Below are 17,079 nucleotides of genomic sequence, written 5' to 3'. Positions count from 1 at the left end.
TTTGAAACCTTATCTATATCTGACTGAATATTTGTGCAGCTTCTTTCAGACAGCACTTCATCACAGATACTTGAAGTATCTACAAAAATTCTGAAATATTAATATGATCATTATTATTGTATGTAAGGTCTTTAACATACTTATTTGAAGATATTAGTAATGGATGACCATTGTCTGAATACGCTATGGCTATTACAAGTGGGTTTCATGTCACAGGCGAAATTTATACGCCAAAGCCACAGAATTCTCACAGCTGGTTGTACAAAATAAGAGTAGAGGTAAGCGTAACTCATTTTATTACAAAAGGGCAACAAAAAGTACAAACATAACAAAGACTATAAAAAAAACAACGAAGGATGATGGGACGCGAGGTCCGTTTGGAGGTGAGAGAGCGAGTGTAATGTACATATGACAGTCAGCGACTATGTGGGCGGCAGCGGCAGGTGGCGTCAGCGGTCAGTGCCATCCGTGGGCCTTGATCTGGTGGTAGACGTGCTTGTAGACGGGCACGTGCACGGGGTACGGCTTCGGCACCGGCACGGCGATCGGCTTCTCCACGGTTACGTGGTACGGCTTCTCCACCGGGTACGGAACCTTCTTCTCGACCGTCACGTGGTACGGCTTCTCGACGGGCACGTGGATCGTCTTGATGACGGGCACCTCGACGCGCTCGGCGTGCCGCGTGTACACGGGGTACGGGTGCGGCACGTGGACGGCCACGGGGTGTGGGACCGGCACCGGAATGTGGTGCGGCACCGGGATCTGCGGACAAGTTGCAATTCCCATTAACAGGGCGCACTGCATCAACAGTACACGTACACAAGGGGCATTGGACGACAGGGTTGAACAAGTGTATGTCACAAGGCAGATAGTAAACAACGCACTATACAAATATCATCAAACACATGTTACTAGACCGTGTTTACTGAGAGGTTATTACATGCATATAAGTTTCTGGACATGTAACTAGTAACTAGACCGTGTTGACTGAGAATATATAAGTTACTGGAGAAGTAGTTCCGTACATCGCAGGAAGAATGTCCACAGGAAGTAATCCTGACATATGATGCTCAAGATACTGGAACGCTATGCTATATTGCAACGGTATGCATGCGAAACTGTAAAGCCATAAAAGGGAATTGTTGAATGAAAGACAAGGCTGTTCTCGCGAAAGAGAACCTACGTAGTGGTGTCATCAGAATGACAAAATAAAAGGTATGTTGTTCATGGATGCTCACAGTAATTAATCTCTTGAGCCGTACGCTAATGGTGTATGAAAGAGCGTAACTAACACTTATATGTGGGATCCTCCGTGCTGCAATTTAAAATGACATGCGGCGTATCCACGTAGATGTGCAAACTACAGAACGATATTCAAAGAACCATGTTGATAGCTTCATCTTTAACACTGCTTACACCTCTGAGCTATCCTGTTACATCAGGTGGGTTGCTCGAATCCCTACTCTACAAAAGCCAGCTTTCTCTTCATCACGTTGTGGAAGCTTTCCTTTAATCTCTTTCCGATGGTGACTGTTAGCCAGTGACAAAGCCAGTCTCCATTACGTTTCTTGTTTGCCAGTGGTCGTGAGGGAAGGTTAGCAGAAATGCCGTTTATGTTTCTGTGAAAACATCCACGAGGTACTAGCGGAAGGGACCTTTATGGCACCTCAAATGATGAACCATTTTGATCACTCAGTTGATGGGATAGTGATTGTAAATGCTGATGCCTAGATCTGAAGCAGTTGTAATGTTTCCCGAATGACACTTGCAGAGCAAATTGTTCTACACCCGTAGACTTTATTCAGAGTTAGAAAGCAACACTAGCTGGAGGTTTGGTCGTCAACCACCCACCGTCTCTAGTTTGGGGTAAAAACGTATGAAAGAACAGCTGTGAAACATTTCACAGGAGAAGTACCAAAACTTTGGTTATTCCTGCATCTTCTTATGCTGTTACAAATATGCCAAGGATAACGTTTTTTGTGGAATCACTTCAAATAGGAAACACTGGGTGAACACTGCTATCGAATTGTTGAAATTAAACGGGAGTGGGGCGATCATCTGGACATTCTACCACTGCACATAGTCCTCCGATGAACAATAAGAATAAGAAAGTAACGTCGCTGTCAGGACCAGCGTGCTCTCGACGCAACCAGCCACCATATGATTCTCTGCACAGTGGCGTTTCTGTATGGGGCGTCGTATCATCACAGCGGCATCCCAGTTGTTGTCAGCTTTCCGCACCCTGCTCCTCTGAAGAATAGATCTGGGATCAACCCGCAAGCGGGATCTGAGGGTTTTTCGCTCACGGGCCCAGGTCCAGCAAATTACACAGTGGAACTTCGGAGGATTTTGCAAAGCGGAACTGACATACATACAAAGCTTTGGATCTGTTAATGAGGGGTGCTCGTATATGTGATCTAGTAAGAGCATGTTACTGTCAGAGCGCTGTTCCACTTTTAACGTGACAGGAAATTTCTTTATGACTTTTACATCATTTGACAGTGAAATATTAAGTCTGAGATTCCAGCTGTTAATGTGTTAGTTGAAGTCATTCGTAGATGACACATGTGGGTGTTTCTTGAAATAGGAAATCACTCTAATTAGCAATTTTGATTTAGTCTTGTCACATATATATCGGATGCATCATCTGCTTGTGTCGAACAGCTGGTGATCTGACGTTGCGCGTACTAGCGATGGAGGGTGAGGTATTGATGACGATCACTCACCTTGAGCACCTTGACCTTGGGTGGCTCGATGCTCTTGTGGAAGACGTTCACGTGCTCATGAATTGGCTCGTAGCTGCCGGCGTCGTGCCCGCCGTCGTCGCCGCCGCCGTAGCCGCCCCCATAGCCTCCACCGTAGCCGCCTCCGACGCCGCCGCCATAGCCGCCGCCTCCGTAGCCACCTCCGTGGCCTTCAAGGCCGCCGCCCCCGACGCCGCCGTCGACGCCTCGCTTCTCCACCTTGCGCTCATTGGGCGCTGCCGGGTAGCAGTGCACGCTCGCCACCAGTAACGCCAAGCAAATCTGTCCGAACGCAGTGCAAACGCAAATGTTACTCCGGCTCAGCATTGGAGCTTCGTTAAAGATTAGATTACTTCTTGCAATGAATTGAAGATGCATTTCCCTCAGGCACTCCTCGTGGTGGAGTTCAGAGTTAGACAGCCTAAGAACAAGGGGACCTTGGCGAAGGACGAACATATGAAACTGAAAATGGAATGGTAGGCAGTACCTTATGTTCCAGGGAATTTATTCCACTAAAAGTAGTAATCATACCTTATGGAAATGAAAGGAGAAGGGGTAAAAATGTACCAGAAAAGATCCTTCTAGTCTCGAATATGTCGAAGAATGATTACACGATGTTTATACTAATCTAAGGACAGAATCACTATTTCCAGTGACACATACCGTCACTGGATCGTATTGTAGGGAAAGTTCAGGGTCTAATCTATGTCTGTGGTATATGATATTAAACCTATGTCACCCAGAAAGGGACACAGTTCTCCAACCATCATTCGAGATCGTGGGCTTCTGCAGTAGTATACTTCAACAATACTGACTACGGAATTTTGAAAATCAGGTGCTCTTTGACTCTGCGATTTTTGGGTGAAAAATGGCCAACTCTAAGTTAACGCTTCTTCTCTCATTTTGAACTGTGATAATTAAACTACTGCATCCATTTTCCCATTACTTTTCCAATTCCAAGCTCAAGCGATTCTGCATATGCCATTTCATAACGCCAGCCTTACAAAACGAGATTATTGGGAGAGAACGACAAATCGTTTTGCCGCAAACAGGTCCATATTGCATAAATCTCAAATATTACAAACCAGAATTGCCACACGTTTCTGAAATGTTGTTATGACACAGGTGCAACTATTAGAAAACCTCCAGTGGATGATAGTCATAACGAAGAAGATATTTTCACTGTCGCTAGATCACTGTAGAAAAATCTATGTGACTTAATTCCTTAGACTATCGGCAACCGATCACTGTTCTGTTACTTAACGTTTCGCTTCCGACGAGTGAGTTACCACAGAAATATTCTGACATTCATTGGAAATGGTTTCAGGATTCATTAGAGAATCGATTCCTAACGGTGGATGTATTTTTCCCAGGCGGAAGGCTGAGATACTGAAAGGTATCTGCTCCACCTAGTCTCGAGATGAATCACTCGAAAGTTCGGCAATACTGACACGTGTTTCCACAAAGTATTTGAGCCCTGTGGTCGAATATGGGAAACACAAATGGTGTGATGTGGGTCGAGAGATCTATTTTGCTATATACATATACGAGTAGATCTGCCTCCTTCACCCCACCGACTGATAGTGTCGTATGATGGCCACACTTTACTAAATGTCAGATGATTCGGTGAAATGAGAACTTCTGTTGGCGAACCGAATAAATCCAAATCTCTCAGAATTTTCACTAGAAGGCACATCTATCACGATTCGTCTTCGCATGAGAAGAGTGCCAATAACCTAGCTGTTGGGCTACCTAAACCAATAAACACTACCCTTAACCTCCCCCCCCCCCCCCCACACACACACATACACACACTTACTCTCAACTGACGTCACATTAAATTTGAAGAATAAGTATTTTCCTTAAACCTCATCTTGCCCTCAGCGACTCCGGTAGACTTAATTCAACACTTCTATGACACTCTCGTGCTGAACAGGCCCCCAAACGTTCTTTCGATCTTCCGCAACTTCTCGTTTTTACAGCTCGGTAGCAGCCTCAGATTCAAGATTTGGTCATAAACTGATTCCTTCGTGGGTGAAATACATTTCACTGGCTTTGTTCAAGCCCTTGGAAATATATTTGTATGATGTAATTTCAGCGCCAGTTTCATTAAATCTCTGCATCTGGTAGCTGAGTGGTCATCGTGACGGGATGTCATAGCTAACGGGTCGGGTTCTATTCCCGGCTGGGTCGGAGGTTTTCTCCGCTCGGAGACTGCGTGGTGTGTCGTCCTTATCATCGTCATTTCATCCCCAACGACAGGCAAGTCACCGAAGTAGCGTCAGCTCGAAAGACTTGCACCAGGCGAACGGTTTACCAGACGGGAGGGCCTTACCACACGGCATTTCCATTTCAGTTTCAGTAAGTCGTTTTCAGGATCAGGATGTGACATTTTCAAACAAAATTACTATAAAAATCTACGTTTCAACCTTTCCAGCTGTGGTTATCTTTAGAGCTACCAAATTCTAAAAAGACGATGGAAATGACTCTTTTTATAGCTGTTTTAGTTTCAGTCTTGCGTGTCCTGACAGCGGAAGAATTTAATTCACATATTTGTATGCTACTAGTACCAGACAAGTCTGCCTACGCAGATTTAGACGTTCCGATGTTCTTACTGGGTGTTAGCTTCGGGACTAACGAACTCACTCTGTCCTACTGATTAGGACCGCTTAAAAGACAGTGGAAATGTCTATTTTTTATAGCTGTTTGGTTTAACACAATGCGCTCTAACGCCCAACATGATTTTATTAAAATATTTACCCTCCTGCTAAACATGGCTGCCTAAGGATATCTGATCATTGCAACTGACCCTAGGGATTAATCGACGATGGGACAGTAATAAAACAAGTCGTGAGCACTAACCCTATGGGAGCTACAAAAATTCACCGTAAGAGCTTCTAAAGTTTTGGTCACGATGAAGGGAAATGTTGATGAAAACAATCTGCATCACTAGTCACGTTGCACAAGATCTCGATCTCCGTCGCAGGGCGAGAACACGTGAGATGTGGAGCGACTCACCATGTGGAGGGCCATCGTGGCGCTGAAACGATGCTGTGGGCTGCAGAGGAGAGCTACAGTGGGCGACTGATGGTCCGATGGCCGGCGCTGGCCTATTATAGGCGGCCCGGCGGCTCCTTTCACCGGCGAGCAGGCAGAGGCGGCGTGCGGCGAGTAGCGCCCCCACCCTGCGTCCGGCAGGTGGGGACCGGGCGCGGCGACGGGACAGCCGGCGAGAGCACGGGCCAGCCGCGGCCGACTTTCCGCGGGCACCCCGCCACCGGATACTCGCCGGCTCCGGCTACCTGCACATTCCTGCCCGCCTCTTTCTCAAACTTGCACCTCCTCAGGGTCGCCTGCGTGCGAATTCCAGAGGAACCATTATCCGCGATACTGCAGTGCCTTTGTTTTATTTAGGAAGTACGATTCAATGTTCCTTCGGACATGATTGCATGTCCTAATGCACATTGCATCGTATACGAATGCGTGGTGTCTGTTCTTTCGAATATTTCCGAGAGAACAGACACTCGCGTACAATAACTGATTCGCCTCGGTGGGCCGTCAATCCATCATCTCCAGTGCAAATGCACAATTACGTTCTGTCTCCTGTGGGAATCTCAAAGTAGCGAGCATGCGGAACATGGACGGGCACTGCAGATAGGTGGCGCTCGGTGGGAGTGTGCGTAGGCCGGAAGGCGTGCCCAGATATTCCGCACAATTTCGAATAACGCCGTGTCCGGATGGCACATTGGTTAACACAGATGACTAGGAAGCATAAGATCCCAATTTCGAGTCTCGGCCCTGTACTAATTTTTACTCCTCGCCGCTGATTTTGCAATAAGTCCCGATGGAGCTGGCATCAGTGAATCCTTCATTTTCCATTCCCTTCTCCCTGCTGAAATTTCAATTTACGAAGCGTATTTTTTAAGTAAGTACCGTTTTGCCACACCGTGGCCGCAGCGCCACGATCGGTGTTCTGCGCATGCTCACTGGGTACCTACATCTATTGTCTACGCACTGACGCCATTATAGTTGGTTCTTACTTGTTTACGTTGCGTACTGAGTGTTTAAGATGCCTCCGATAATCGAGAGTCCTGGCGGCTGTGAACTACGGACTGTTATAAGATTTGTTAGTGCTAAAGGCGTGAAAACGATCGATAATCATAGTGAGATTTGCGCAGTTTACTGAGAAAACATTATGAGTTACGGAATGGTAAGATAGTGGGCGAGAGCATTTAAAGATGGCCGCACAAATGTGCGTGATGAACAATCGATTGGGCGTCTTTCGGTCGTTAATGAATGTTAGGTGCAGTAAGTGGACAATAAGTTGAGAGAAAACAGACGCTTTACAATTTCCCCCTTGCAGGATGACTTTCCTAATGTTTCCCGTAGTGTTTTGTATGGCGTCGTGACCGAGCACTTGAATTACCGAAAATTGTGCGCACATTGGGTGCCGAAAATGTTGACAGATGTGCACAAAACCGAACGTTTAGACAGAGTATTGACTTTCCTAGAGGATTACTACATCGATGGTGATCATTTCTTAAGCCAAATTGTTACAGTCGATGAAACATGGGTGATCTACGTCACACCAGAATCAAAGCAACAGTCCATGCAATGACGGCATTCAGATTCACCCAGAAAAGTGAAGTTTAAGCAAATAATTTCTGCCCAGAAAATCATGTTACTGTTATTTGGGACAGAAAAGGAGTATTGCTTGTGGAATTTCTGGCTCGTAATAAGACAATCAATGCAGCAGCTTACTGTAAGACACTGCACAACCTGCGCCCGTTCAGCTCAGAACAAAAGACGTGGCAAGTTGAGCAAGGGCATCGTTTTGCTGCAAGACAATGCCCGTCCGCATGTGGTGAATCGCACCAAATGGGAAACTCTAAATAATCCTCTGTACAGCACCGATGTTGCGCCCAGTGACTGCCATCTGTTCGTGCACTTGAAGAAACACCTGGGCGGTCAGTGTCTTCAAGACGATGGCGAAGTCAAAACAGGCGCAGACTTCTATGAGGATGGTATTCAAAAACTGGTACAACGTTATGGCAAGTACGTCAATATTGACGGAAATTATGTAGAAAAGTAGATTAAGGTACAGGCTTTCATGTAAAAATAAAATTAATGAGATATCTAAGCATGTCTTTTTTAAATTTCAAAACGGTACTTACTTAAGAAACACGTCTCCTACATAAAACTGTATCGTTGTTCTTACAAATACAAGTACTACAATATCGTATTTATCTTCAGATGCAAGGGCAATGACTTTCAATTAAATGTCTCCCCTATACAGGAAGCACAAAAACTGTACGAGTGTAGGTTGTAGACAAATGGCTTACGGTATATGTAACTTTGAGTCTGGCCGTGAAGCACGCACCGACAGCCGAAACTGTTAAGGCGACCTCTCGACGCAAGCGGGAACTCCTGGATGGAATGAAAGACCGACATTAATTCTCAATGTTGTCATTCCATTCTGCAGTATTCGCAACTGAGAATATATTTCATGTACATAAAAAAAAGTTCTCTATGCGAAGTTTGGGTCTGGGTTTCGACTTTTCGTAAAAACGTAACGATAAAATAATAAGTGTTTCGTATTAATATGTAATTAAATTATCAATTTTTTAAATACAGTGGTTATATAGAGCAGTATAATTGTTACACAACAGGCAAATCACTTGTTTTTGCATGTAGCAGGAATCGTGGATTCGTGAAGGCAAAAGCGTATTGAGGAATGTCATTGCCAACGATGAGGTCAGCACAATCACCGGTGGCATCTTTGATAAAACACAGAACCACCTGAAGTACATCACATACGTACATGACATGCTACTAGATGGGCTCGATTTAATACTAATGTCTCATGGATAAGCTACTTTGCTTTACACTGTTCTTTTTATTTCCTTTTCGACGCTGCCGTAACTGTCGCATTCGCTTGGCACTGGATGTTTTATGCTTTTTGGATCCCTTTCGACGCGAGCTTATCTGTAACTTGCGTTCTCTGTAATGCCGAGAATATCTATGAGTCTTATGAGATGATACATTCCATCACTTTAAAATTTTCAATTTACGGGGGCGTGCCGGAAAATATTGCCGCCCAATTTTTTATGTGAAATCTCTTAAATCTTTTCAAGTAAAAAGGATTCTGCATCTTTATTCTTTGTGCATTCGCATATGCAGCCCTCTGCGGCAAGTGGTGATGTGTAACGTAGCCATGTCGATGCTTGAGGAACAGTGTGCTGCAGTCGAGTTTCGAATTCCAAGAGCACTTCCACACCTCCTTCAGCATCACAGTGCGAGCATACACGAGCGCTGCGACATCTGCAACAGTCCGATGCTTTGAGTTCACCGTCATCGATCATCCTCCACACAGTCCTGAATTTACCCCATTCACTTTTCATATGTTTCCACAACTTAAACACCGTCGAAGACTTGGATGGTGATTAAGCGGTGCAAACAGAGACGAGATGGTGACGCCGTCACGTTCTCAAGAAACTGGTCTTTTGTTGGGAGAAATATGTTAGTCCCCATGGTGATTATGTCAAAGATATATTCAGATTTGAAGAATTGAGATGTAGGACGCTAATAACGTTTGCTTTATTTAAAAAGCTTTAAGAGTGTGCACATAAAAAATTCGGAGTCATTACTTTTCAGCACGCCCATGTTGTTTCACTTTGGGTCCCACTATTACTCCAGTTATTAGCGATTCGAGTCTGACGATACGTTGTCACGCAGGACTATCCTGCAGACGAGTGAGTACTTTTAACTTCAAAACTACGAAGCAACTTTGATTAAATTGTGTTGTCCTTCAGTCCGAAGACTTGGTCGATTAACTTTTCCTCTCTATTCTGTCATGTGCAAACTTGTTTACCTCTGTGTAACAACTGTAATCTACATAAATGATAACTTGCTTACTGAGTTATCGTCTTGCTCACTCTTTCCTCCAATACCAAAATGACTATCCTTGATGCCTCAGGATGTGTCCTCTTAGCGGATAATTTCTTTTCCCGTTTATAAATCTTACATCCTTGTCAGGTATTCTCCCATCCATGTAATTGCCAGCACTCTTCTATACCACCACATTTCAAAAACGTCTGTTATCTTCTTGTCTTAACTGCTTATCGTCTACCCTGTAGACAAATACCTAAAGAATAGACATACTAACATTTGAATTTGCAGTCGATGTTTATAAATTTCTCTTTATTAACTGCTACCGAAGTGGCAAAGTGTAGAGACTGTAACTATATATAAAATTTTTCTTCGTTTTATACTTTTACGAACGGTGATACTTATTGTATTTTCAATTTAACGTAACGCGTATATTCTGCTCATCGTCAGCCGTGTACAAAAACAGATACGTGATATTAAACGATAAAATCTATTAAATAATGTAAATTACGCCTAAGTAACGTTTCCCGATAGCTACTACTGCATTAGCAGGACATTGCACAAAAATGAAGTTCGCGAATTTCTATATTAATTTAGATTACTATGCGTCTATATGTATACACACCTGGTGATGAACAGAACAAGCTCTAAGCGCGTAGCGTTATCTCAGAAATAAAATAAATATAAATTTGACTGGCAGCGTTGTAACACAACTATAAATTTCTCTTTTCACGAATATTTTTCTGCCTAAAGCCAATTTGCGTTTTACATCCTTTACATTTCGGCTAAAGTTATTTCTCTGCCAAAATAACCAAACTTATCATCCCTTTTTACTGATTCATTTTATATTTTAGTGCACTCAGCACTGCATCATTTAAATCTAATTCTTCCTTCTTTTACTTTAAAATAATACCTATCTTATAATTTATTTCAAGATATCATCCGTTCCTCTCAACTGATCTTGCGCGCGGGGTAGCCGTGCGGTCAGAGGGGTCTTGTCACGGTTCACGCGGCTCCCCCCGTCGGAGGTTCGAATCCTCCCTTGGGCATGGGCGTGTGTGTTGTCGTTATCGTTAGTGAGTTAGAGCTAGATTAAGTAGTGTGTAAGCCTAGGGACCGATGGTCTCAGCACTTTGGTCCCACAGTCCTTTCCACAAATTTCCAGTTTCAACTGATCTTCCAAGTCATTTGCCTTTTACAATAGAATTACGATGTCATTGGTAAAATCTCGAAGTTTTTGTTTCTTCTAACTGAACTTTCATTCCCATTCCAAATTTTCCGTTGTTTACCTTTGCTGCGTCCTTAGAGCGCAGATTGAAGAACATGGGGGTAGGGGTACAACCCCGACTTAATCTCTTTACAGTTATTGTTTCCCTGACATGTTTCGACAGAGTCTGCTTTCTGTATAAGTTCTGGATAAGCCTTGGCTCCCTGTATTTTATCCCAGAAACTTTCGAATTTCAACGATATATTCTAGTCAACACAGTCCAAAGGTTTTCTAGAGCTACAAATATTATGAACGTTGGATTTCCTTTCACCACTCTTTTAAGACAACTCGTACTGTTTACAGCTGAGGTCTTCAATTGAGTTTTACTATTCTCGAGAGTGGTGGACTTCTCGGTTCTGTTGCTCATTAATTTCTGTCGGTGAATAAAAAGGGTGAATGTGACAAAACAGAAGGTGTTATCATAGTTTTCTGGTACTTAGAGGTTTTTGACTCTATGTTGGTTCGTTTTATATTTACGACTGATCTCTCACTACTTTTCTAAATAAATGTTCCACAAGGCCTCGATGCTGAAGATCATCGGTTCGTATGCATGTTCGGAGAAAGTAGATTCGAAAGGAAGGGATTTGTATTTATGAGTCAAAATATTTTTTCTTTTCATGTATTATCGGTACTCTGTTGTGCAACAAATAAATATCTGTATATAATGTTAAAGTAACACTATGTTCAAGTGTTTTCATCAATAAGAATCTATTTAGCAAATGGACAGGATACAGAGATTATTATCAACTGTTGTATGTGATGAACGAAAACACTCTACTTTTGATTTATCTGTGATGGTTGCATACATTTCATCCTATAAATAATAGCGTCTGATGGTATAGTTCTGATGTCGTGGAGACCATGCAGTATCACAGGAAGAACGTGAGTAGCGTCCGATGCAAACTTAAGGGTAAACACTAAGCTGCCGGAACAACAGCCATTAATCCAGTAAGGTTCCATCTGGATCTAATTTCCCTGGAGACGTTTTCTTTAGTAGGGGTTCATTCAGCAGTAATATTAGTCCCGGTTCCGTTTCCTAGTATATGACATACCCCCAGTCAGTGTCGATTCGCAGAGACAGATAATAGACAATCTCACAAAACTGTAAAAATTTCTATGAATTTGACCATTTAGAAATTATGTTTGTGCCGTAGTATTTGTCAACAGTCTCAGCTCTTACAGTGCCGTCCCTTATGGACGAAATATTGATTTCGACCAATTTTTTACTAATATATACAGTGATTCACGAAGAAGGCTTTTCCATACATTTTCGAAATATTTCGTAAAAATTGTTCCAATTAATTAAATGTATGTTGTGGACACGATGCCATTGACTCCTAGCGAACAGGCGCCATAACTCGAGGGAGCAAAGTGACTCGAGAATGCAGCAACCTGTGTATGGGACATGTCGTAGTGGGCTAAATGTAGAGTGTGTAGCTGTAAACTGAAAGACTGTGGGGGCGAATTGTGGCTGAGTCTGTTTTTTTTCACTCTACCTTTTAACGAGCGCTCACCACTCAATGGTGAGGAGATACTCGTACGAATTTCGAAATATGATGACAATTTCAAACTACCAGTTCTGCTTTCCTCAGATTAGCAGTCGCAATTAGCAAACTTAATTAGCTGGAAAATCTTCTTACACCAGGCAGTGAATTACTCAAGTTTGAAGTATCATTAGGAATACGGCTAATAACAAAAGGTATCCCCTCCACCTTCAGGCTGTGATGTGAGATGACAATTTGAAATAATCAAATGTTTTTCACCCACAGTTTCTCTGCAATAGTTTAAGAACAACTGCATAGTGAAAACACATGTTAATTTAAAGTATGTGGTGTTTTATTTTTTAGGCTACAATAAAAAAATCTTCCGAATAAGTACTTCAGCAACTTTGCTTCGTTTACACAAAGTACGTTCTTCCAGCACAGCAGCAGATGTCTCAACTTTTCGCCTGCTGCCTTCCCTGAATCAAACCTAGATGAGAGCATGATTCTTTGCATGACACAGCGAAGAAGCCTGCCGTAAAGAGCCCATGACAAAGAATTGCGGCAAATAGTCCCAACAATACATCACAGTGTGTACTACGCTTCACAAGAGCAATACTATAACGCTAACTAAACATGTTTATCATGCGTGAAATTTTTAATTTTCTTTTATTTGTGCCACCTTAGCCAGCCTCCTACACATACTGAATAGCTCACACACACATACGCTGATGGTTCGCATACAATATTTACTTTGGTTGTAAACGTATTACTTACATCACGACGTGCTACCATCATTGCCTCGAGATGCCACTCCAGATGCCATCGCAAACATACAACACGTGATATAGATACCTGCAGGAAACTTTCGAGGCATACACTGCCTACATCGCTAGTGATGATCTTCAGTTGCTTAATGACGTCCTCTGAAATTTATTGGTAACTCTATGCACCACATCGTAAACAAAATTCACTACGTGACACAAGTCACCTGACCGTTGCGAAGCCGAGTCGGGTCGCTAATTACACTCCTGGAAATGGAAAAAAGAACACATTGACACCGGTGTGTCACACCCACCATACTTGCTCCGGACACTGCGAGAGGGCTGTACAAGCAATGATCACACGGACGGCACAGCGGACACACCAGGAACCGCGGTGTTGGCCGTCGAATGGCGCTAGCTGCGCAGCATTTGTGCACCGCCGCCGTCAGTGTCAGCCAGTTTGCCGTGGCATACGGAACTCCATCGCAGTCTTTAACACTGGTAGCATGCAGCGACAGCGTGGACGTGAACCGTATGTGCAGTTGACGGACTTTGAGCGAGGGCGTATAGTGGGCATGCGGGAGGCCGGGTGGACGTACCGCCGAATTGCTCAACACGTGGGGCGTGAGGTCTCCACAGTACATCGATGTTGTCGCCAGTGGTTGGCGCAAGGTGCACGTGCCCGTCGACCTGGGACCGGACCGCAGCGACGCACGGATGCACGCCAAGACCGTAGGATCCTACGCAGTGCCGTAGGGGACCGCACCGCCACTTCCCAGCAAATTAGGAACACTGTTGCTCCTGGGGTATCGGCGAGGACCATTCGCAACCGTCTCCATGAAGCTGGGCTACGGTCCCGCACACCGTTAGGCCGTCTTCCGCTCACGCCCCAACATCGTGCAGCCCGCCTCCAGTGGTGTCGCGACAGGCGTGAATGGAGGGACGAATGGAGACGTGTCGTCTTGAGCGATGAGAGTTGCTTCTGCCTTGGTGCCAATGATGGTCGTATGCGTGTTTGGCGCCGTGCAGGTGAGCGCCACAATCAGGACTGCATACGGCCGAGGCACACAGGGCTAACACCCGGCATCATGGTGTGGGGAGCGATCTCCTACACTGGCCGTACACCTCTGGTGATCGTCGAGGGGACACTGAATAGTGCACGGTACATCCAAACCGTCATCGAACCCATCGTTCTACCATTCCTAGACCGGCAAGGGAACTTGCTGTTCCAACAGGACATTGCACGTCCGCATGTATCCCGTGCCACCCAACGTGATCTAGAAGGTGTAAGTCAACTACCATGGCCAGCAAGATCCCCGGATCTGTTCCCCATTCAGCATGTTTTGGACTGGATGAAGCGTCGTCTCACGCGGTCTACACGTCCAGCACGAATGCTGGTCCAACTGAGGCGCCAGTTGGAAATGGCATTGCAAGCCGTTCCACAGGACTACATCCAACATCTCTACGATCGTCTCCATGGGAGAATAACAGCCTGCATTGCTGCGAAAGGTGGATATACACTGTACTAGTGCCGACATTGTGCATGCTCTGTTGCCTGTGGCTATGTGCCTGTGGTTCTGTCAGTGTGATCATGTGATGTATCTGACCCCAGGAATGTGTCAATAAAGTTTCCCCTTCCTGGGACAATGAATTCACGGTGTTCTTATTTCAATTTCCAGGAGTTTATGTGTATATACAGGGAATTTTGCTATTCATTTCACACATTTCTAGAGGTTGTAGAGGGAACTTAATAGATCAGGTTGTGCATAGGAACCTGTGTCCGGAAACGTCAACCAACGACGCCACTGGGCGTCAAATCTAGGGGCGCTGGCGCTTGTAAATTTATGTACGCACAGGTTGCTCCGTGATATATTACAACTTCCAACGATGATGGATAAGGATAAATTTATCAATTTGACGTCAAGATACCAGTACCGTAAAGAAGCGAGTCGAGAGTTAGAAAGGAAAACTGTTCTGGTACCTCTGATAGCGGAATACGTGTACCACTACTGTTGTTGCTAAGATTTTTCAGAGGTGGTACTATAGATCGAGACAAGAGAAACACGCGTAGTTAAAAATGGGATCTAAAATGAATACCTTAAGAACTCTGAGCACTTGTTCAATTTAGGAGATGTGTTTCACATTACAGAATATGAACAAGTGCTCATAGCTCTTCAGGTATGCATTTTAGATCCATATTTACTAGACATTTTTTCTTGTTCTCGTGCATATTACTACCTCCGAAAGTTCCATACCGTACATTCTCAGCAACAACAGTACCAGTACAGTTATTCCACTGTCGGAATTATGGGAATGATTTTCGCTTGTAACTTTCGACTCGTTCATTTCCGAACCAGAGACGTTGACCTTACACTGTTACATTTGTTCGTCTCCATCATCCTTGAACGTCTGTAACATCATAACCGAGTCACCTTGTATGTACAAACATTTGCAGGCGCCGGCGTCTATAACTTTGACGCTCTGTAGGTTCAATGTTTGACGCTTCCGGACAAGGGTTCCTATGTAAAACTTCTCTATAACGTCCAGAAGTGTGTAACATGAATTGTGAAACACCTTGTACATAAATTAATATTCCTAAAACATGACCAGTGGTGGTAAACTAAGTGACAGGTCAATTTGTAAATGACAGCAAATAAAATAATCACAATTTCTTCTCGTTTCACCTTTTGGGGAAGACTGGGCTTCCTTCACAGACAATCAGACATCTCATTGACCGTGTCCATAGCAGAGCTATATTCGTCACAAAGACGATGGCTGGACATGTCCATTTTAATTTCCACTAATAAATGTCCTGAAACTTTTGATAAGGTAGTAAATGTTGCCACACCCTCACCTAGTTTCTATCATAAACAGGCTGTCAAAACCACGAGGACGTTTTTTGTGTGTTCGTTCTTGCTTTTTTAATTTTATTGTCTTCTAAGAAATCTGAAATAATTTCTAAACTGTAGGATGAGAGAAGACTCCGACTTGGTAATCACGTTGGATGAATTGCAACTCTTAGCTGCTGATCGCCCCTTTGAACATGCTGGATGCCGTCCAGTACATTCTCATTGTCCCTCTTGATAAGCTTTCTCAACGCCCATTGAATGACATTTATTGTTTACGTATGATTCGGCAGTTCTGATAGGAAGTAGTGAGGAGTTTCAGAAATTTTTTCAAAGATTATGTTACATACTTGGTAAAAAATCATCTTAACAGTCAAGAAAGAGGTGGCCAAATTAATATACAGGTAACTACATGGGAATGAAACTTTATTATAGGCCAGGAAGAGGTATGGCAAACCACATAAAGCGTACGATAAAAAGTAGCGTAAATATATTTTCCTTTTCTTTTCAAGCGGAAAAAAACTAGCGGACAAAACCTATCCAAATTTTAACTAACTTATTGTGTGACGGTATAGCATCGAAGTAGATAAGCAGAACATGCATACCATGCCATCTGCTTCATCAGACACACACACACACACACACACACACACACACAAATGCTGACGCAAAGCACTTACATTGTGATTGTTGTAAACAGTACGTTGCAAGTGTTTGAAAAGTGGTACCTTAGAACAGTTAAAGGGCTGAAGAAAATATGAATTGCCAGACGACAGGAATATTAAACATTACTATCCCGTTGACGAAAAGGTCATTAGATATGGAAATGCTCAGCGAAGTGAACTATAGGGTAAGATATAGGTCGTGGCCTCTTCGTACCAACAATTGTGGCAATATTAAGTATTGTAGTAGAACATAAATCAATGTGGAAAACGAAGTTCGCTGCTACTGTACTATCGTCTACGAGTCCAGAGTGTTCAACACTGCATGAAAAGTCTGCGTGCTGGGCAGGAGGCAAGAGGGGATAGATAAGTGATTTTTTTTCAGCCAGAAATATCCAACGCATCTGCGTTCATCCACTAATGCCTT

The 17,079-nt window shown here is 43.7% G+C and overlaps 1 protein-coding gene across 1 annotated transcript in view; it reads right to left on the bottom strand.

The window, feature by feature from the left end:
* Positions 1-279: 279 nt before the first annotated feature.
* Positions 280-17,079, bottom strand: part of LOC126335770 (homeobox even-skipped homolog protein 2-like) — a 37,482-nt gene continuing 20,682 nt past the window's right edge. Inside the window, exons 3-5 of the mRNA XM_049999230.1 lie at positions 5,763-6,000; positions 2,727-3,026; positions 280-762 (exon numbers count right to left, since the gene is read on the bottom strand). Of these exons, the coding sequence (XP_049855187.1) occupies positions 457-762; positions 2,727-3,026; positions 5,763-6,000 (844 nt within the window). The 3' untranslated portion in view covers positions 280-456. The remainder of the gene's footprint in view (positions 763-2,726; positions 3,027-5,762; positions 6,001-17,079) is intronic.

Source organism: Schistocerca gregaria, chromosome 2 (assembly GCF_023897955.1).
Source record: "Schistocerca gregaria isolate iqSchGreg1 chromosome 2, iqSchGreg1.2, whole genome shotgun sequence".
NCBI lineage: Eukaryota > Metazoa > Arthropoda > Insecta > Orthoptera > Acrididae > Schistocerca > Schistocerca gregaria.
This window is presented reverse-complemented; position numbering and strand designations above follow the sequence as displayed.